We start from the raw sequence: 21022 nt of genomic DNA, 5'->3' as shown, positions 1-21022 counted from the left end.
TCACACAACCACGAAAGAGCAGGTCAGAAGCTGAATCCAGGTTAAAGGACTCTGCCCTTTCTTTCCAAGCTCCAGAGGGAGGGGAGCCCCGCTGGAGCATTAATCTGGCATGGCTTCCCCAGATTTTCTCATTTTCTCACTTGGACCCCAGAGCCACTAAGACTCATAAAGTAAGGAATAGACTTCTTAAGAAAAATAAAGCATAGGAACCTCCAGCAAGCTTTTTTTCCCAGCTTCATTGATGTATAATTGAAAAGTAAAATTGTGGGAGGTTTTGGAGCTTTCAAATTTAAGAGGAGTCTGTAACTTTCATGTCGTTTATATAACAGCTACAATGGCACGATTGCTTGATCAACAGGCTCTTCGGTAAAACCCTGGGAGCCTTCCAATTAAAACAAGGAACCTAATAAGGATGTCTGTTACTAGTATTATCTAACATTGACCTGAAAGTAAGCAACACAGTAAGATGCGAAGCCATAGGGCAGTGGCAGAAAGACATGGATGCTTCTTAAGGACTCTGAAATTGGAGTTTATATTAAATATCTTATATAATACTTGTAGCACCTCAACAAGGTAGACATTTTATGTCTTAGAAATATATTCATATATTAGTATTATTTCTATTTTTTACTTCTAAAGAAGTAAGATGTCAGGGGTTTGGTGCACTTAACACAGGGCTTTGTTGGAAGACAAATTAGTAAATATTTTAAACCCCTGTCTCATCCTGCTGTTAACAGCCCAAAGGGTCACATGCAGGTGATTTACTTTCTGGCAGATGGAACTGCCTTCAATGCCTTCCGTGCTCCAGCCCAGAGTACCTTTCTGCCTTTCCCTCCGTGGTCCTATCTGGCAGACCCTACTCGAAGCCAAGGCTGCGTCCCATCTCCGAGTCTGTACTCTCCCCCACACCCTGATCTTCTGTACCTCAAAATATTTTAAGGCTGAGTTTCAATGTCACCTCTTCCATGAAGCCCTCCCTGCTTCACCCAAAAGATCTGAAATCCTGTTTTTGAGCTTCTCTTATGTACCAGTTCCAACGATCTACCTATGTATGGATTTCCCCCACTGAACTAAGAGTTTCTTGAGGTTAGGGTGCACATCTTAATTTTCCCTGCCTAGGGTCTGGCACAGTAGGTCTCAATAAAGCTTTACTGAAAGAATGGCTGCCTCCCACCCTGAAGAGAGTCTGTGTCTCATCCCATCAGAAATAAACCATTAAAGATGTAGAGTCACAGTGGTCCCTAGCAGTAGCTTGCTCTACAAATCTCGTGAGGTAGGGACTCAGTGAGGAGGGATGATGTTGTTATCAGAACACCAGCTCTGAGGCAGGACTCCCCATAACTTGTGTGACCAGGTCTTCCCTTGCTGTTCACACCCGCTGAGGAAGCAAGTCCGTCTCCATTACCGACGGGCTGTCAACAGCAGGGACAAGAAGGAGCCCTCACATGTTTGCAGCCCTTCAGGCATGACAAAATGCCATGGCACTGACAAAGCCCCTTCACATGCATCCCCTTTAAATGAAGAGGCTGAGGCAGGGCAGGAGACCAGGTCTGGATGAGGGTTGGGTCTGGGTTTTCTGACCCAAGGAGCCCATCGAGCTGTGCTGCTCCCTCACCTCTTGTGAGGAACAGGCCGGACTGCTGACCCACTTCACAGAGCCGGCCCTCAGGGTGTGAGGAATGAAGTTGATCGCAGCCTCACAAGTAGAGAAAGAGCAAGTGAGCTGCAGGGAAGGCTCTGGGAGGTGGGGTGGAGAGGAGTGAGGCCCTGACCTGGAGCTCTGAGCCGCAGCATGAAGCCTCAGGGTCTCTGGAAAGCAAGCCAGGGTCCCCGTAGGACTTGGTTGTGTGAGGCCTCCAAGGTGAGAAGACAAGCGTGGACCACAGCCAGGCCATGACAGGTAGGCAGTGGTGCCCAGGCCTTTCTCTCTCCAGCCTCTCCTGTTAGCACCTCCTGTGAGGTCCACAGAACCCAGCGAGGGAGGCGGCTGGCTGCTTCTCCCCATTACAGAGAGGAAAAGACTAAGGCAAGAGGGGATGTTACCTGCAAAACTGGCAGTGCCACTGAAACACAGCAACGGTCCTTTCAGGTTTGGCTCAGTTATGACCAACTTCCACGACCATACGCCATCATGAGAACGTCAAAAGAGGGTTTTTAAAAAAAATATTTCTTTGGTTTTATACACACTTGAAAGGGCAACCTCTGCTAGTGGCTCAGAGACCCTGATCAGTCAACAAGAAAAGTGAATACCTTGGTTAATCAGGCGACACAGGATTCTGGAAAGCGTGGAAGGTGAGCCCCGGGCAGGCAGTGGAGAGTTTATGCCTCTCTTCCTTCACGCTCCTCTGGCTGCTCCTGAGAGCTCAGTGACCTTGTTGCACCTGGAGAAGGTGAAGGGGAATTGGGCTGGGGGAGGCATAGGACGCAGGGTTTGTGTGTATGTGGTAGGTGCTGTGCCGGCCAGCTCAGCCCACCTGGTGGTACTGAAGGTGAGTGCGAAACCTGGAGGACACGAGGCTCCTGAATGTTTCCAGAGCCCCTGCAGCCATAGGCCTCACCTGGACGAGGAGGCCTAGAATTAGAGACTTTCTGGGCTGGAAGGAATTTTGAAGGTCTTCATATCCAACCCCCAATTTAATGCCTTCCCCCATTCCAGTGTAGCCCTCTGGCTTTGCTTGTTTACCTCCAGTGATGGGGAACTCAGTGTATGTCTGGACAGAATGATTTCACACTGGCAACCTGTCCCTTCCACCCCTTGGTTCTGACCCCGGGCAGGAGGGCAGCAAGTGTGTTTCCAGTTTCCATGGTGGCCCTGCAGAGACCTTCCAGGCTCAGGTCCTTTATCTCCAGGTGGCGATCCATGTCCCAGGTCTGGTCCCCCTTCCCTCCCCATCTTAGTCAGAGTCTGCCTCAACATTCAGGGTTGGAGTGGCGGCCAGTGTTGCGTGGTCAGTGCAGAGAGAACAGTTCTGCCACCACCTCCTTCTGAACCCTCTGCCTTTGTGGGCCCAGCCCAAGGGCCTGCCAGCCACCTAAGCTGATGGCTGCCACAGTCAACCTGTCAGCCCTGCTCCGATCATGCCAGCCCAGCTATTACTGTGCCTGGGGACTGTGGACACCAAGGGCAGGACTTCCTCCAGTCTGGGTTGGTGCTCCCTCAGGACACAGATGCAGCTACTCGTCCCCAGATCCCCTAAGCACTTGTTTCCACGATGCACTTGAGGAACATGGTGTCGTCCTTCACATAAGCATGCTTGGGCGACTGCAGCCTGTTGAGAGGGAAGAAGAGAGGGCAGCCGCTGGCGACGTTGGTTTCACTCTGGGGCCGCTGGAAGGATGCTGAGCTCAGGTCGGGCCGGAAGGCGTCAATGGCGTGCTCACGGTTGTTCTGGTCCAGAAGCATGAAGGTGACCTATGGGACAGGGCAGGTGGGAGGTCAGACCCTGGGCAGTGCACCCAGGGGCCCAGAGCTGGTCTGTCTGCCACTGTGCAGCCCCTCAGACCCTGAGCTCAGATTTGTTAGGGAGCCCCTGGGAATGGAAGCACCTGGTATTCTGAACAGGCTTTGGGGACTGTCCTATAATTAGGGATCTGATGTTCTATTCAACAGTAAGAGGGAATTTGGCTGCCACAGTCAATTTTGGTTGGCTGCTGGGGCTATAGGTGGGACTGAGCCCTGACAAGGAGGCTGGACTCATAACCTGTAACGCCCCTTCCCGCTCAGAGATGTTTGATAGTCAACTACACGGAACCTCCTAGGTGAGGCAGGGGGGCGAGAAGAAAGAGGCCTTCTGCTGAGGGGCTGTCAGTCAATGTCTGGAAATGTCTGTCTGCACAGGGCAGATATGTGTACCCCCAAGATGCTGATGATCTCAGTGACACAAACCCTCTTCCCTGGTACACGTCACTGGAATGCCCATCAGGACATGAAATGTCTTCCCATCACCCACAGCAGCTGTTCTCAAAGTTGGCTGCACTTAGAATCCCCTGGGAAGTTTTTAAAAATCCTGATGCTCAGGCCTCACTATTTTCTATATAGTGAGACCCAGGTGTGGGTATTTTTAAAATCTCCGGGCAGGTGTGGGGACTACTGACCTACGGCTCATATCCAGACCACTGTGGCACTCTTGCCCTTTTAAACATTCTTAATAGACTTTATTTTTTAGAGCAGTTTTAAGTATACAGCAAAACTGAATGGAAAATACAGATTTCCCATCACCTCCTGCCCCCACACAACCTCCCACACTACCAACGCCCGCATCATTGTGGGATGTATGTTACACTCGATGGACCTACACTGACACATTATTGTCACCCGAAGTCCATAGTTTACATCAGGGTTCACTCTTGGTGTTGTACATTCTATGGGTTTGGACAAATGTGTGATAACATGTATTCATCATTATAGTATCATACAGAATAGTTTCACTGCCCTAAAAATCCTGTGCCCTGCCCATTCATCCCTCTCTCCCCACAGCCCCTGGCAACCACAGATCTTCTTACTGTCTCCATCGTTTTGCCTTTTCCAGAATGTCATATAGCTAGAATCATACAGTATGTAGCCTTTCAGATTGGTGTCTTTCACTTAGCAATATGCATTTAAGGTTCCTCCATGTCTTTTCATGGCCTGATAGCTCATTTCTTTTTGGTGCTGAATAATATTCCATTGTCTGAATGTACCATGGTTTGTTTATCCATTCACCTACTGAAGGACATATTGGTGACTTTCAAGTTTGGCAATTATGGATAAAGCTGCTATAAACATCCATGTGTGCATTTTTGTGTGGACATAAGTTTTCAACTCATTTGGTAAACGCCAACGAGTGTGATTGCTGCAGCACACGTTATAAGTATACTTAGTTTTATAAGAAACTGCCAAACTGTCTTCTAAAGTGGCTGTACTATTTTGCATTCCTACCAGCAGTGAGTGAGAGTTCCTGCTACTCCACATCCTTGCCAACCTTTGGTGTTATCAGTGTTTTGGATTTTGGCCATTCTGACAGGTGTGTAGTATCATCTGCCTCTCTCCCTCTCTCTGAAAATGCTGCTAGTTCAGGCTGGCCCCACAGCACCTCCTCCAGGAAGTTTCTTTATTCATCCCACCAGGTGAATTTCTTTTCAACATGCCTCCCAGGGGTGTCGGTCCAGGCATTTTTGCCCATGGACTAATGATGCTGGAGGGAGCCTTGGCTACTAGATGTGAACTCAGGCTCTTATTTTATGAAAGGAGCTGATAATGCAGAGAGGGCAAGGGACTTGTGCAGGTCACCTGCCAGTTCATGGCTAGACCAGGACCAGGACCCAGGCTTCCCCATCCCACCCCCAGTGTTCCCCTTGGCCCGTACCTTGTTCCGGAAAGGCCAGGGCAGCAGAGCATCGTATTCCCCTTTCATGATCACAATGAAGAGTGACAGGTGGGTCCTCTTTCCTGTTCCATCACCATTCAAGTAGAGCCTCAGGCACAACTTGTAGCCGTACTTGGCAGTGTAGAAAGCTGGAATGTGGAAGCCAGAGTCAGCACCGATGCAGCTGGAGACTGCTAGCATTGCAGATGAGGAAACTGGGGCCAGAAGTTAGGCATGCCCAAGGTCAGGGAATCAAATAAGAAATCTGGGGGTGGAGCCCAGCATTCTTCTTGGTTACATACAGTCCAAGAGGATCCAGATCTTGGAGCTCATCTAGCCTAGTGGCTGTCAACTGGCCATCAGAATCACAGATTGCCAGGCCCCACCCCCTGAGTTTTGGGATCAGTAGTGCTGGGTGAGGACTGAGAATCTGCATGTCCAACGGGGACAGTGATGCTGTTGGTCCAGGGACCATACTTTGGACTTAACCGACCTGCATTTTGCCATCGGGAAACCGAACCCAGCCAGTGGAAGTGTCTGGCCTCAGTGTGCTGGGGACAGAGCCAGGATTAGGGGCCAGGCCTCCTACATTCCAACACTGACTTCTTTCTGCTGTCCTAGGCCAAGGGGCTGGGGGCTTCTGGAGGCTGGGGAAGACTGAGGGGGCTCACAGTTCTTCCAGGCACCCTTGGCAAAGGCCCCTGAGGAGTGAATCACTCTCTGGTGACTCAGCACAGGGGCCTGGGGGCTCTCTCCCTCGGCAGCCAAAGGGGTCATGCAGTGTGGGTTCCAGTGGTTGTCACCATAAGGGCCCCTCTAGGAGGGAGTGATTGGGGACAGAGGATGGGTGGGGCAGGCAGGAAGGGGCAGAGGAGGGACAGACTGACAGTCTGACTCATCCTGTCCTTACGTTTTGGTAGAACAGGAAGCCAGAGACACTGCTTGCTTTGTCCCTCATTGGAAAGAAGAGAAGAGAAAAAGCCTACATGTTGGAGGTGAGGCCACCCCATGAAGGGGCTGCCGCGTGAGGAAAGGGGCCTGGCTTTGGGACCCAGCTCTGCTCTATGGTGTGGAGCAAACTCCGATGCCTCTCTCTATCCCAGCCCTGTTGGTGCATCAGAGGAGCAGATGGACAGGAGACGTATGAAGCTGGGGCAAAGGTGAGAGGCCGTTCAGGTCATCATCTACACACACCTTCCTTAATGTCCCCCTCCCTCTTGCCGTTTATGAGGACGCACATGAAAGACGAGAGGGAAGAGGGGGAGAGCACGCAGGTCTGAGCATTCCATGCACAAATATACACATTGTTTTAGAAACAGAAATCGATTAATTGAGGGAAACATCTATCAAGTAGCTACTTCACACAAGACACTATGGCAGGCCCCGGGGCCCTAGAAATGAATAAGAACTGCCCCGGTCACATACCACTTCCTAACGCCCTACCCACAATCGTGCACTCAGCCCTGCGCTTGTCTTATTTCGGACCACTGGCTCTCTGAGGGCGGGGTCCCAGGGACTTGCCTGTGAGAATCATCCTCTGCCTCCTCTCACTCGCACACGCTTTGGTTCACGGCACACTGTCTTTCACATCAGACATCCATTCGAAGTCAATGACAATTTTATTCCTGTCTGCAGGATGTGACTGATACTCGGGGAGATGGAAGGTGTGGCAGTTCAAATAACCCGTGCTCTACATGGCTGAGCCAGGCGCTGCCCCCTCTGTGGTCCCAGCACGGTAGGTGGCCCAAAGGGACACTGGCCTAACTGGACACAGTACGGAGTCACAGAGTTGGCTGCTCCCCATGCTGTTTTCAGGGCCCAGTGAGTCTCTGTGCTCCTGGAGAGGTGTTACCTGGGGAGAAGAGGCTGACGGTCCTGCCACAGGCTGACTCATGGCACCGCCTAGTGACGTTGGTGATCTTCCACAGGAAGGTGCCATCGAAGGAGGCCTCCTCCATGAGGCGCAGGCTCTGCTCCAGCTTACCCAGGGCCTGGTCTTTCTGGGCCAGTGTCTGATGCAAATCCATCACCTGTGGGAAAGCCAGCTCAACCAGGGACACCAGAACCTGGCTTAGGGGGGTGTGATATGGAGATACACTGCCAAAAATATGCCTTCCTGACCATGTCTCCCTCAGGCGTGTGCATCTGCCTTTGCATGCGCTGTACCTCCTGCCTGGGATTCCTTTTCCTTCCTCCTCTACTGGCCAACTCCTATTCATCCATCAGAAACCTGGCTCACACAGCCCTTCTTCTGGGAAGCATTCAATCACTGCCCTAGCTCAGCTGATCTCTCTCTCATCTATGTTCTTACAGAGCCTTTACAGCAGTTTTATGAGGGTTATTTTTCTGCCTTTCCTACCAGATAGATGTCTTCCCTACCGAGGGCTGGGCCCATGCTCATTTTCTCTCTGTGTGCCTGCCTTGCATAGTGCCTGGCATGTAAGAGTAGAGCCAGGAAGTTTGCTCATGAACTAAATACATGGTCGCTGCCCTCAGGGAGCCCACCTTCTAACTGGGGCAAGAGTTACGTAAAAAAAGGTTTTCCTCTTCACTCAAACCCAGTGCCTGGTTCTTCCGGTAGGTTTCCCCATTCACATTTGACATAATATAAATTTATTCTTGGGTGTGCTCACATAGGGAAGCCAGGAGTGGAAATAAGTGTTCTTTAAAGAAGCTGAATCCCTCATTTTACTGATGAGAAAGCTGAAGTACTGAGAGGGAAAGTGACTTGCTCAGACATAGCAAGTTAATGGTGGAGCTGGAACTAAAATCCAGGACTAACTCAACATGAGACAGTGATGTCATGTTGGCTCCCCCCCCCCCAAAAAAAGGGGGAACATTAACATGGTGACTGATTATATTAAGAAAAGTATAAGCTCTGGAACAAAGGAGGGGATGACAGTCCTGTTCAACCAAGAACTGTCAGGTAAGTGGATTATCTGGAGTTGGTCCAGGATCACCATTCTGAATGTGTGGAATCCTTTAGAGACTGAGCCAGAGTGTATGTGAACAGCATGAAACAATGTGCTGTGATGAAGGGGTGAAGGCACTAGGGGCATTTAGCCTAAAGAAGGAAATACTCAGGTAGGTTATAATCACTGATTGCTCATCTCTGAAGGGCTTCCACAGGATCTAGAAGGGAGATTTATTTTGTGGGCCCTGAGGGGCAAAGTCAGGAACAATGCAGGTAAGAAACAAAGAGACTGATTTCAGTTTGGTGTAGGAAGAACTTTCTAATAGTGAAAAAATCCATCAATGGAATGAGCAGCTTGGGAAGGGAGTGTCCTACCATGGGAGAAATTTGAGCAAAGGAAATGAAGCACTGGATGGGGGAATTGACCTTAACTAGAACTTCCAAGTGCTCCACCTAGAGGTCTTGGGACACAGGAGAGATACTTTTTGATGGGGGAATGACTGCTGTGAGTGGAGAGAATGCTTCAGAAGAAGGTTGATCCACTGCTCTGGAGACAAGCCAGGGCAGAAGAGAACCCCTGAGCCAGCCTTGAAGGCAACCTTGTGTCCCATGCTTACCCTCTGTTCCAAGCTCAGGATGAGCTCGCGGTCCAGCTGGCTCTGGTGGATGGAGGCAGCCAGGGCCAGGTGGGAGGCCTCCACCTCCTTGTTGAGGACGGCGACGATGTTCTCAAACACGCGCAGCTTCCCTTCCAAGTCGGCCAGGAGCTTCTCCTTCATGAAGTGCTGCAGGGCCAACTCCTCCTGGTTCTCAGAGCAGGGTGCCCGGTAGCAGTCTACCTCCAGGTCCCCAGCCACCTCCACGGCCGCCTGCAGCTGCAGGTCTGACAGATTCCGCTCCAGGGCCATGGGCCCTGAACCCAGGCCTGAGCCCAGCTGGGCCTTCCACTGTTTCATGAACTCCAACAGCAGGTTTAGGTGGGTGGCCTGAGAGGTGACTTCATGCTCTTGCATGAACTTGGCGCTCCCCTGCCCAGAGAGTGGGGCTGATCAGTGAAAAGGCAAGGTTCCCAAAGAAAGTCAGATCCATTCACTCAGCAAAGGCAAACTTGTTTTGTGTGCAGCGAGAGGGAATCAGAGGACCCTGGCATGAGACATGCCCACAGTGAGCCACGTGCCTCCAAGCCTCTAGAGCAGGGGTGGGGAAACTTTTTTTCTGCCGAGGGCCATTTGGATATTTATAACATCATTTGCGGGCCATACAAAATTATCAACTTAAAAATTAGCTATGAAAAAAACTCCTAGACTTATTGAATTTTGAGTCCTGCCTGTGGTTGCCTTGGCAGGGCCAGACCAAATGATACAGCCCATGGACCAGACGTTCCCACCCCTGGTCTAGAGCAACAATTCTGCCCCAAGTGCAGTGATGATTCAGGACCATGGAGAGAGGCATGGGGGGAGGGGTTGGTCATTTCAGTGATGCTACAATGCTAAGATGAGACATTAAGAAGAACTTTCTGGAGTGTGGAAATGTTTTACTAGTGAGATTTGCTGCTTGAGAAGGTCATTAATGTAAGGGGCATACAGAGGAGTAGCTTGATGTGGGAAAATCCTGGAAGGGCTGAAGTGGGGAGACCCAGCGCTCTAGGGTTGCAGTGGAGAGATGTCCTTTCTCACACTCAGATGCTTACCTTGAAGGAGCAGCCAACGCCTGCAAAGGGGCACACAACTCCATCTGTAGCCGCCTCAGGGTGATCCTGGAAATAATATCACTGGGTGTTATGGGAGTCCCTGTGGGACCACTGGGGCTTTCAGCAAAGCATCAGGATCCAACAGGGCACATGATGGGCTGGCGCACAGGACTCTGCACATGCTGGTCCTTCTGCCGGGCTGCCCCCTTTTGTAACCCTCCTTCAAAGCAGGCTCAGGGCCCCTGCTGTGATCCTGGGCAGCCGGGCTACTTCTCCTGTCAGGACAGGATACACACAGCACCATTCACTCTTTGGTTGCCCCCACTGGTCTGCGGGCTCTGTGAGGCTGTTTTCCTAGTGCTGAGGTCAGGGCCTGGCACAAAGGAGGCACTTGGGACATGCTAGCTGCATGAGTGAGCACCTCCCTCCTCCTGAAGCCCATGGGGATGCTCCGCACAATTGCCATCTGCATCCCTCCTTGGCAATCTGCCTTGACTAGAGAGTGCCTGCCCTATACTGCTCTCCTTCTGGATAATGCACAGCCTAAGGGCAGGGATGCAGAAGGGTCTCAGTGTTCAACAGCAGCCTGACCATACTGTTAACCTATTTACAGGTCTGAGGAGTTTACAAAATGGTTTCATGGTCATAATTCTTCCTAGGACCCCTGACAATGCTATAGAAAGGCAGGGTAGGTATTCTGTCCCCATTTTACTGATAAAGAAACTGAGGCTTAGAGGGGAAGGGATTTGCCCAAGAAGGAACGGCTAGGAAGCAGTGTAGACACAGGCTCTTCCTACACCACATCACTATAGTTGACCCTTGAACAACATAGGTTTGAACTGTGTGGGTCTACCAATACACGGATTTCCCCCCCCAAGAAATACCTGTACTGTTTTGGATGTGCAGTTGGGAACCCACGGATGCAGAGGGCTGGCTATTTGCATTGATCTACACCATTTTATATAGGGGGCTTGAACATCCATGGATTTGGATATCTGTGGGGGGTCCTGGAACCACTGTCCTATGGATACTGAGGGACAACTGTAGTAGTTAAATTTGGGAGCAGTCAAAAGTTATACACAGGTTTTCTGTTGTGTGTGGGGTGGGTACCCCAAACCCCTGCATTATTCAAGGGTCAACTGTATCTCTTATCAAGTGTAAGCCCAAGGGGAACTGGGAGAAGTTTTTTCCAAAACAGATATCCAGAAAGGGTTTGTATCCAGAATATGTAAAGAACTCTGTCAATTTAGTAATAAGAAGACAAACAGCCTAATAAAAAATGGGTAAAATACTAAACAGATGCTTCCCAAAAGGAGATATATAAATGACAAGCCTATGAAAAGATGCTCAACATCACTAGTCAATAGAGAAATGCAAATGAGAATGAAATACCACCATGAAATACCATCATCCACTCCCAAGATGGCTAAGATTAAAAAAGAACACCAATACTGAGCTTTGGTAAGGACGTGGAGGAACTGGGAAATAGGAATGTTGCCAGTGGGAATGCAAAATGGCACAGCCACTTCGGAAGAAAATCTATAGAAGTATCTCATAAAGTTAAATCGTACTTACAAAGCAACTTACTTATAAAGCACGCTTGTAAAGTTACCATACAAGCCACACTGCACTCCTAGAATTTACCCAAGAGAAACTGACATGTTTACATGTGTATGTGAATGTCCATGGCAGCTGCATTAATAATAGCTCTAAACTAGAAGCAATCCAAATATCCATCATCTGGTGAATGGACAGTGGCTTTTTAAATTTTTCTAGAACACTACTCAGCAATCAGAGGGACTAAAACACTACATGCAATAACAAGGAGGACCCTCAAAGACATTATGCTAAATAAAAGAAATCAAACACAAAGGACTACAAGTATGGTTCCATTCTTTTGAGATTCTAGAAAAGGCGAAACTGCAGTGACAGAAAGTCTATGGGTGGTTGCCTGGGGCTGCATCTGGGGAGACTGACTAACCAGGGGCACGAGGAAGCTTTTCCTGGTGCGGAAAAGAAACGTTCACCATCTTGACTGTAGTCATCACACAACTGTATAAATTTACCAGCATTCATCAAACTGTACACTTAAAACAAGTGAATTTTATTGCCTACAAATAATATGTTGATTTCCAGAGTTTTGTTGCTGTTGTTGTTTAAAAAAGAATAATCTAGAACAAAACAACATCAACAAAACAAAGACAAACAAAAAGAGAAAAAACAAAAACAAAACAAAACAAAATAATAAAATAAAACAGAATACTCTAATGGAGCCAAATGGAGATTTGGATTAAAAAAGGGGAGGACAGAGGTCTTTGGGGCTGAGCAAACACAAAGCTACATTAGTTATTAGTCTTTAAAAGTAAAAGAAGCTAGAGCGTGGGCTTAACGAGTATGGTTGGCTTAGGGCACAAAACACAGCCCAGCAAAGGGCCACCCCCCTTCGCCCTACTACCCTGGGGTTCAAGCACAAGATGTTCTTAACAAAGAATAGAAAACAGATGTTGTATTGGGGGTGTGGGGAGAGGGCAGCCTTGGCAGGGAGACCGTGCTGGCACTGGGAAGTGTGTAGTGACGCAGCTCTCCCAGCAGGTAGCTTCCTGATCTGTGGGCACAACAGAGGGACTGATCCTTGGTGTGGACCTGGTTCCTGGTGAGTGGACTAAGGGAGCCTCTCAGGCCCTAAAACACCCTCGAAGTCCATGATTCGAATCCTCTGCGGTTCTAAGCTGGGAGTGAGAGCCATAGGAAGTATAAAGGGTGGGAGAGAGAAAGCGGTGGAATTCCAGAATCACCATGCAGGCAGAGGGGCACATGTCTTCTTGGTGGCTGAGCCAAAAGAGGTGTTGCGTAGTGCAGGGAAAAGCCAGGCCCAGGGTGGATGCAGGGGGTGTCCTTGTTATGATGTGTGGATGGATGTGGGCTGTGACCAGACTCCAGTGGCTGTCAGAGGATGGCAGAGGTGACTTGAAGGTCTCGGTGGCCAGTAGTCTGCTCATAGTTCCATCATCAGTGAGTCGCTCATTCCCTAATGAGCGCTACGGGGGTTAAGGGCTGGGCTCTGGAGCCAGCCTGTCAGGGTACAAAGGCCATTTCGTTCACGTCACATACTAGCTGTGAGGCCTTGGGAGAGTATTAACCTCCCATGTCTCACTTTCCTCCTCTGCAAAATGGGGATAATGATAGTACAACCCCCCCCCCCCCCCCCCCGTAGAGAGTTCTCATGAGAATGAAATGGGACAGCACATGTAAATTCTGGTCTTAGTTACATATTGCTGCTATAATAAAATGCCACAAACTTATGGCTTAAAACAACACAAATGTATTATCTAACAGTTCTGTAGATCAGAAGTCCAAAATATCAAGGTGTCAGCAGGATTTTGTTCCTTCTGGGGGCCTTAGGAGAGAATTGTTTCCTTATTTTTTCTAGCTTCTAAAGGCCACCTGTACTCCTTGGTACATGGTCACTTCCTCCGTCTTTAAAGCCAGTGGTAGAGTATCTTCCAATCTCTCTCTGACTCTCTAGTCTCCCTCTAATGAGGACCCCTACGATTACACTGGACACACCTAGATAATCCAGGATAATCTCCTCATCTCAGGATCCTTAATTTAGTCACATCTGCAAAGTTCCTTTTGCCACTATTATGGGCTAAATTATCCATGCCCCCTATTCATATGTTGAAGTCCTAACCCCCAGACCACGACTGTATTTGGACATAAGGTCTTTAAAGAGGTAATTAAATTAAAATGAGGGTGGGCCCCAATGAATATGACTGTTGTCCTTGTAAGAAAAGAAAATTTGAACACAGATGTGAAGGGAAGGCAATGTGAAGATATGGGGAAAATATGGCATCAGCATCTACAAGCCAAGGAGAGGGGCCTCAGGAGAGACCGAGCCTTTCTTGAACTTGTCTCCAGACCTATGAGAAAATAAATTTCTGTTGTTCAAGGCCCCTAGTCTGTGGCACTTTGTTATAGCAGCCCACGTAAGGCAATGTATTCATAGGAATTAACATGTGGACATCATTCTGCCTACCATAATACAGAATAAATGTCAGCCATTATTATTATTATTAGTATTAGCAGTAGTATTCCAGTGGATTAAGCACTGCCCTTGGGACCGGGGCATCTGCCCTGGGCCAAGCCTGGTATATATCTGGTGCCACAAGCAGCCCCCGTTAGTGGCCTCAAGCTTCAAATTGCTAAAAATAAAATTTGCAGTGGAATTTCCTCTGAGGAGGAAACAGAAACAGAAAACAAAATCCCAGCCCTGAGGGAACACTCGTCCTTCTGTCTGTGTCCGGGAAGTCTGGGGGGTGTGGTGTTCTTAGCCACTCTGCTTACCCAGGCCTTTTGTGACGGGGTCAGCAGAGGGTTCTGTTGAGAGGCCCCCACTTAGAAACCCACAAGCTTCCAAGAATGTGAGTGTTAGGAGGGTGCCAGGAGCATGAGAGCAGCCTCTGTGAAGCTACTGCACAGAACAGAGGGTCTGCAGCATGCCAGGCATGGCCCACACCGCCATACTGGCACAAAGACTACCTGAAGTCTTGGATGACTGGAGGGGCTGTTTTTGCTCAGGTTTCAGCTGTGTTGAGGGAGAAGTACTCTACTGTGACAGGGCAGGCCCAGTCAGTCTGTCTTCTGCCCGCCAGGCCTGCCCTCCTCTGCACCTGGGCCAGCTTCCTCTCTGGCAACCTCTGCTCAGCTCAGCTGCCACCTCTTCTAGGAAGCCCTGTCTGATTTTCCTAGTTGAAAGTAGTCTTGCCCATTCCTGTTTTTCCAGCACTTAAGGCTGACTGTGAAATTTAAACCCGCAGAACACATTTAGGGTGGTCTGCCATGGAGGCAGCAGAGGGGAAGATGCCACCAGCCTAGGATGCAGGAGTTGGAGACTGGCTTTGCCTCCCTCTTGCTACATGACTTTGGTCCAGGCACACCTCCTCATGGAGCCTCGATATATCACAACCACCCATACAGGATGTCACAGGATCAATGAGGTTACAGATGCAACTGTTGAGCTCAGCAGTGTAAGGGTTCAGGGGTTCATTTCTACACATCACACTTCAAAGGACACAGATGCACTGAGACTAAGGACAGACTCAAGGGGGTTGTGGTCAGCACCTTTCCACTCATATGCAGGACTACCTCAGAGGACAGGAGGCCGACTGACTTGCCTTGTGTGGCCTTAAGGGAGACAGACTTCAGCTCAGTACAAATGAAGAGGAAAATGGTACAACAGTCAGAGCCCCCCACAGCGGAAGTGGTGATTTCTTAGAGTAATGAGCCTCCCATCACTGGGAGGACATAAAGCCACCTGGCAGGAATCCAGTAAAGAACAGAATGGAAATTGGACTAGACAGCTTGACCGCCTGTCACTTTCTGATTCTAGAATAAGTTAAGGCATTATTGTCAGCCACTGGCAACAGATGCCAGCTTGCTTTTGACCTTGAGTGGCCTCAGAGGGAAGAGAGTGAGAGAAACCATTTCATTCACAGGGTCGCAGGCAGTGAGAATTGAATGTTATTTTCTATCCACAGGCTGCCCCCTATTCACGTCACTTCTACGAGAAGGTCATGCCAGGCAAGAACCAAGTCTCTAACTAGGTCAGTAGTAATCCTTTAATATCTGCTTCTTCTATTACCTAAGGGGCCCGTGGCTGCCAGCACTGCTTAGAGAGATACCAATCTAATGAAGTCAGAGGGTAAGGACAAACTGATAAGCAGATGGCACAGAAAGTGTTCGCAAGGATGGGTGCCTCGGGGCTTAGCTCAGCTGGTCTCCGGCCCAACACTTCCACCCACCTCCAGTCTCCAGGTTTTCCCAGATGCACAGACAAACTTCGCAATTACCATGCATGCAAACTATTGACTTATAATCAGCTGCTTTCCTTTGGTCAAAAGTCCCCCAAAGTTCCCATCACGGTCAGGAGCTGGAGTTGTCCCTTGTCTTTCCTCTAGGTGGCTTTGTGCAGGAGTCAGACCACTGGCTCATTACCGCTCCTCCCCTCCCCCGCTTCCCCAGCCTTCCACTGGGGGTACAGTGATGATGGCTTCAGGGGGTGAGAGGGAGACCCATGCTGCTTGGAGATCTGCCTGCCCCCAAATGTAGGCAGCACCCCTCCCACCCTCTTGCTTGTTACAGTGCCTATAATTCCACCATTAGAGTCACTTCATTTGGTTTAAGGCAGCAAGTTTCAAATTATGCTCTGCCAGGCCCCCTAGGAATCCCCAGGGTCCCTCAGGGCCTGGGGCAGCTGGGGTAACTAAGAGGACAGGGTTCCAGATTCCCCTTTAATCAGAGCACTTCCACTGTCATCTGATTTCACGTTAACAAAGATGACAAAATTAAAGCCACTGGATTAATAGATATCAACATATCTCTATATTATCTAAGAGTTGTATAATTACTGTGTATTAATTTTGTTAAGAGGTCAGAATGAAACAAGTTAAGAACAACAATCCTGTAGCATTCAAGCAGGCAGGGGGCTCAGGAATCATCCAGCCCTGCCCTCCCTTGTGCAGGGGGAGGGCAGTAGCCCATAGAGTTATGGGTCTGCTCATTCCCCTAACTCGCTGAAAGGGGGTGGGGGACAGAGAGGAGAAAGGAGGGGAGGTGTGAAGACTTGCAAGCCTCAGGTCCTACAGGTGGGAGGAAGAGTTGCCCTGCCAGCCATTGACCAGTCATCTGAAATCACAAGACATTGCAGAGCAAACGTAGCCTCTTTATTTTACAGATGGAGAAACAGGCACAAGAGTTGTCTTGGCCACAAACTGAATTATATAGAACCATCCCTGAACATTGGGCTCCTGGCCCCTGGGCTGTGGTTCGAGGCAAGGGAGGAGCTTTGGCTGAAAGCAGCCAGGTGCCTCACAGTGATAACATGGAGGATGGCTGAGCAGTGAGACCCTGATCCCCAGAAAGCTTCGCACTGAGACTCCCCAGTGGGTGTCGGGGCCCCATGTGTAAGACGAGGGGTTAGGTTTAGAGCAGTGGTTTTTACATTCTTATAGCTTTGGATTCATGGATCGATACAAGTTTTATGTTTGTTTTTTTTAATTGGGAGACTAACATAAATATGGCCATCTTTTTAATTTACCAAGTAAAGGCTCTACCAAAAATTCTACCATTTACTATCATATCATTTCATTTATACAAAGACTTGTATAGGAAGAGCATAATCTCAGAGTAAAGGTTGACTCTATAAGTGGAATTTAGTTTTATAAAAAACTCACTACAATATCCTTATTTGTATCATTCTGTCAGGAACTGGTGGGAATGGACCAGCTCTGGTCAGCATGTGGGAACCTCTGAGCTGGACAGATGACCCGTGAGAATCCTTCCAACCTGGATGGGCTAGGATTCTAAACTGGGGGGCTTGAGAATGTCTCTTTGGCACCTCACACTTCCAAGGCCATCTCTTAGTCCTAGGAGCACGGCTTGGCTGAGCCTCAGAGGGGAGCCAAGAATGGCCTCTCCTTGTCTGAGGGCAATCAGGGACACGAACAACTGTCTAGATCAAAACTTTTTCTGTAAAGGGGCAGAGAGTAAATATTTGGGGCTTTGAAGCCCAAGTTGCAACTAGTCACCTCTGCTATCACAGGGCGAAGGCAGCCACATACAATTCAAAAATGAGTGGGTGTGGCTGTGTGCCAATAAAACTTTATTTATGGACATGGAAGTTTGAATTTCATATCATTTTCACATGTCACAAAATATCATTCTTTTGATTTTTTTCTTAACTATTTCAAATATAAAACATATTCTTAGCTCGTGGCTATATAAACACAAGGGGCATGCTGGATGTGGCCTGTGGGACACAGTTTGCAAGTGCCAGGTCTAGACTGTTGTTCTCACCTTGATCAGCCAGGTGGCCTTGGGCAAGTTGCTTAACCAAGGTGCTGTCAGTCTCCTCACTGCTTACAAACCAAATTCAGTCTAGACTCGAGACAGAGAGGAAGGTGCCTGCCAGGGACTGTGTGAACACCTGTCTACTGGGCCTCAATCTCGACAAATGGAGAAAATGGACAAATACCCTTGCGTGGCTGTGCCAACGTACCTTCTCCGGAGACATAAGGCTTCCTGGGCTTACAGATTGGGGGTCATCTCCTCTGCACTTGGGACAGATTGGATCCTCGCCGTTCCTAGAGACATATGAACGAATCTGGCTGAGTGAGGTATTCATGACTTCCTGACACCAACCTCTGTCCCAGTAGCTCCAAAAGCTGAGGTTTTGCCCAGCACAGTGCCTGATACAGTGAGCATGCAGATCCACAATCCCAGACCCACTGTTCTCAAACCTCAAAGCACTGGGCACCCAATGTCTTCCCATAGTTTGCAGTGAGCTTCTTTGGCAGCTAAACCTGACCCGCCCGAAGTGACTGGGGGCTATTATAGCCCTTATCCCACTTAGTGTGAATATTTGCTTCATTGCAGAAATATTAATAGGCTTGATTATAAGGTGCTGCCCAACTCCACTGGAAGAATTATGTAGTAATGCACTGACTTGCTTTTCTGAAATGTGAAAAAATTCTGACTTCTAAAATACAACTGAGCTAGGGCTTCAGGCAAGGGATTGTGGCTGTGTAGCTACAATTGTTCCCAGCTTCCTCTATTTGGTTTTGACTCTTTGCCTTAGGAATTACAGTTGACCACGACCAATTAAACAAGAAGGGGCCTCAGAGAACACCTAACCTGAGGTTTTCACCAAGAGAGGGTGTCAGACTCTCGCCAGGTGACACATGGGCTATGAGATTTTACAAAGCTCCCAAGTAATTCTGATCCACAGTCAGAGCCACTGGTCAGGCCTCAAATGTGAGACCTCAGAGGACATATGGAATGGCCAAGGGTAGGCAGAGTCAGGAGCAGAACTGGGCAGAGCTCCTCATACCTAAAGCCTGGGTCCCTTCAACATCCAGTCAGCTCCTTCTCCACCTCTGCCAGGTTTTGGAATAATGAGGAGGGAAGCCAAGAGACCCAGTGAAAAGCCTGAGATGAACCCACAACAATCAGCTTGATGGTAAAATCATTCAGGCTTTGACTACCCTATCCCCACAACCTGGTCTTTCCATGGCCACAACCTCTCCCCTCCCCCTGCATCAAAACATTTGAATTTCTCAAACTAGAGTGATTCAGTTTTCCCACCTTCTTACTCTGTAAAGCCCCAAACAAAGGTCACGCTGGGGGCGTATGGCAGTTAAAGAGCACTTTGCCAGTAAATTGACCTGGGGCAAGTTGACCTAATCTCTCCATTAGGCCTCAATGTCCTCTTCTGTAAAATGGGACAATAGTATCCACCTTTCCAAGGCTCTTCTGAAGACCCAAGGAAAGAGGCAAACAGTTGGCTCAAATTAGTCCCTTAAGGTCGGACGCTGATGATAGTATGGATGTCATACCTCTCTGAGTTATTGATATTTTAAATATTTTATATATGTAAAACATCTCTTTATATAAGTATATATCTATATGTAAATATATACATATTCAATTATGTATACATACAGGGGTTGGCAAAATAGGTTTACAGTTGTGAATATGCAAAGTGGGCAAAAGTAGGTTTATAGTTGTTTGTATGGAAATCATACAAATAATACAATAATTAATAAATAAATATTACTTGCATACTCACAACCGTAAACCTACTTTTGCCCGCCCCTGTACATATCATCTGTAAATACATACATATATAAACATATACATATTCACACCATATCTACATATATAAATATATCACCTACAAATACATATATAGATATCTTTGTTCCCTTTAAAAGTGTTCTCAGCAAATAGTACAAGATGATGGGTGGTATTATGGAAGGAGATATAGTTGTATAGAAGTTTATCATTTACTAAGAAAGTTTATATTCATTATTACAAAAACTTTTTGGAATATTATTGATTGTGCCTCTTAATCCTGGGAGATAGAATATAGCTTTACAGGCATTTTACAGACAAGGAAGTGGAGGCTTCGAGACATAAAGCAATTTGTGCCCAGCCTCATAGTAAGTAAGGAGCCCAGCTGGGCCTGAGGCTCTCCCCTACCCTGGACAGCCTTCTACTGTGACAGCTGACATCTGTCTGTGGCTACTTCTACCAAGAGTCAGAAGGGGCAGTGTCAAGGACTGTAAGGAAAGGGCAAGGAAACTGAGGCCCAGAGAGGTGAAGTCACCTGCCCAAAGCCACCAGTTTCTCTCACCCTCTTCTCCCATCAGGGGTCCCTCCCTGGTACCTTCTTCCCACCCACTCTATGCTCCTCTGACCCCTCACCTCAAGTTCTCAGAGAGACAGGCGGTGCAGCAGAGGGCCTTGGGCTCTGATGGGTCCTGGCAGACGGTGGGGGGGCACCCAAAGGGAAACTCGTTCTCATCGGGGGCTGGGCGGGGGCTGCTAGCTGAGCCAGAGGCCATCCCGGGGTCCCAGGCTGGCCAGGGGGCCCGATTAGTTCCTGCGGGGAGGCACCCAGCCCTGTGGAGTCTGCGCTGAGAGAAGAGGTAAGTTCTGGCGTGGGCACCCTCTCTGGTGAGCAGGAGTCTGATGACTTTATCTTCTCGCTGACTTGTGTGGTTCAACGTCACAGCTGAATCACAGGAGGGATGCAGGAATTACCCTTTGTGGTGAAAAAAATCCCCTGGATGCTGACTGAAGGCTCTAGGAGTGTCCAGTCATTCTTTAGAGTGACAGAGAGCAAGAGAACGAGTCAGAGAGAAAAAACAACCATGTCACAGACTTTCAGGAACCACAGTCAGAGTTCCCCTGTCAGAGAAACTCGGGCTGCTGCTGGCTTCCTCCACCTCCTCCCCAGGGGACATGGGCAGACAGCCAGAGCCGGTGACTCGTCTGTGATCCTTGAGACCTCCAAGCAGCCTAGAATTCTTGATGGGGGTGCTCACTGCCTTGGTGGAAATCCCTAGGTCCTGGTGGCAGCTCCAAAAATGCAAGTTTCAGGCGCTCGATCTCTGCACTGTCCGGTGTCTCAGATAAAAGTCACTTCCTCACAATGGGTCTCGGTTACCTCATCTCCAAAACAGGAGTTGCAACAGGTGGTCTCCAAGGCTCCTCTGGGCTCTCAGATTCTGT

General features: G+C 48.7%; 1 protein-coding gene across 1 annotated transcript; it reads right to left on the bottom strand.

Moving 5' to 3' along the window:
- Positions 1-2150: 2150 nt before the first annotated feature.
- Positions 2151-20782, bottom strand: TRAF1 (TNF receptor associated factor 1). Its single transcript, XM_016213758.2, has 7 exons — positions 20213-20782; positions 18006-18090; positions 9950-10015; positions 8877-9287; positions 7198-7375; positions 5346-5494; positions 2151-3412 (listed from the first exon to the last, which is right to left on the bottom strand). The coding sequence occupies exons 1-7, from the start codon at positions 20350-20352 to the stop codon at positions 3194-3196; spliced, it is 1248 nt and encodes a 415-aa protein (XP_016069244.1). The 5' UTR covers positions 20353-20782; the 3' UTR covers positions 2151-3193.
- Positions 20783-21022: the final 240 nt, after the last annotated feature.

The sequence above is a fragment of the Miniopterus natalensis genome, chromosome 12 (assembly GCF_054644295.1).
Source record: "Miniopterus natalensis isolate mMinNat1 chromosome 12, mMinNat1.hap1, whole genome shotgun sequence".
Lineage (NCBI taxonomy): Eukaryota > Metazoa > Chordata > Mammalia > Chiroptera > Miniopteridae > Miniopterus > Miniopterus natalensis.
The sequence above is the reverse complement of the archived record's forward strand: the minus strand, read 5'-3'. Positions and strand labels throughout refer to the sequence as shown.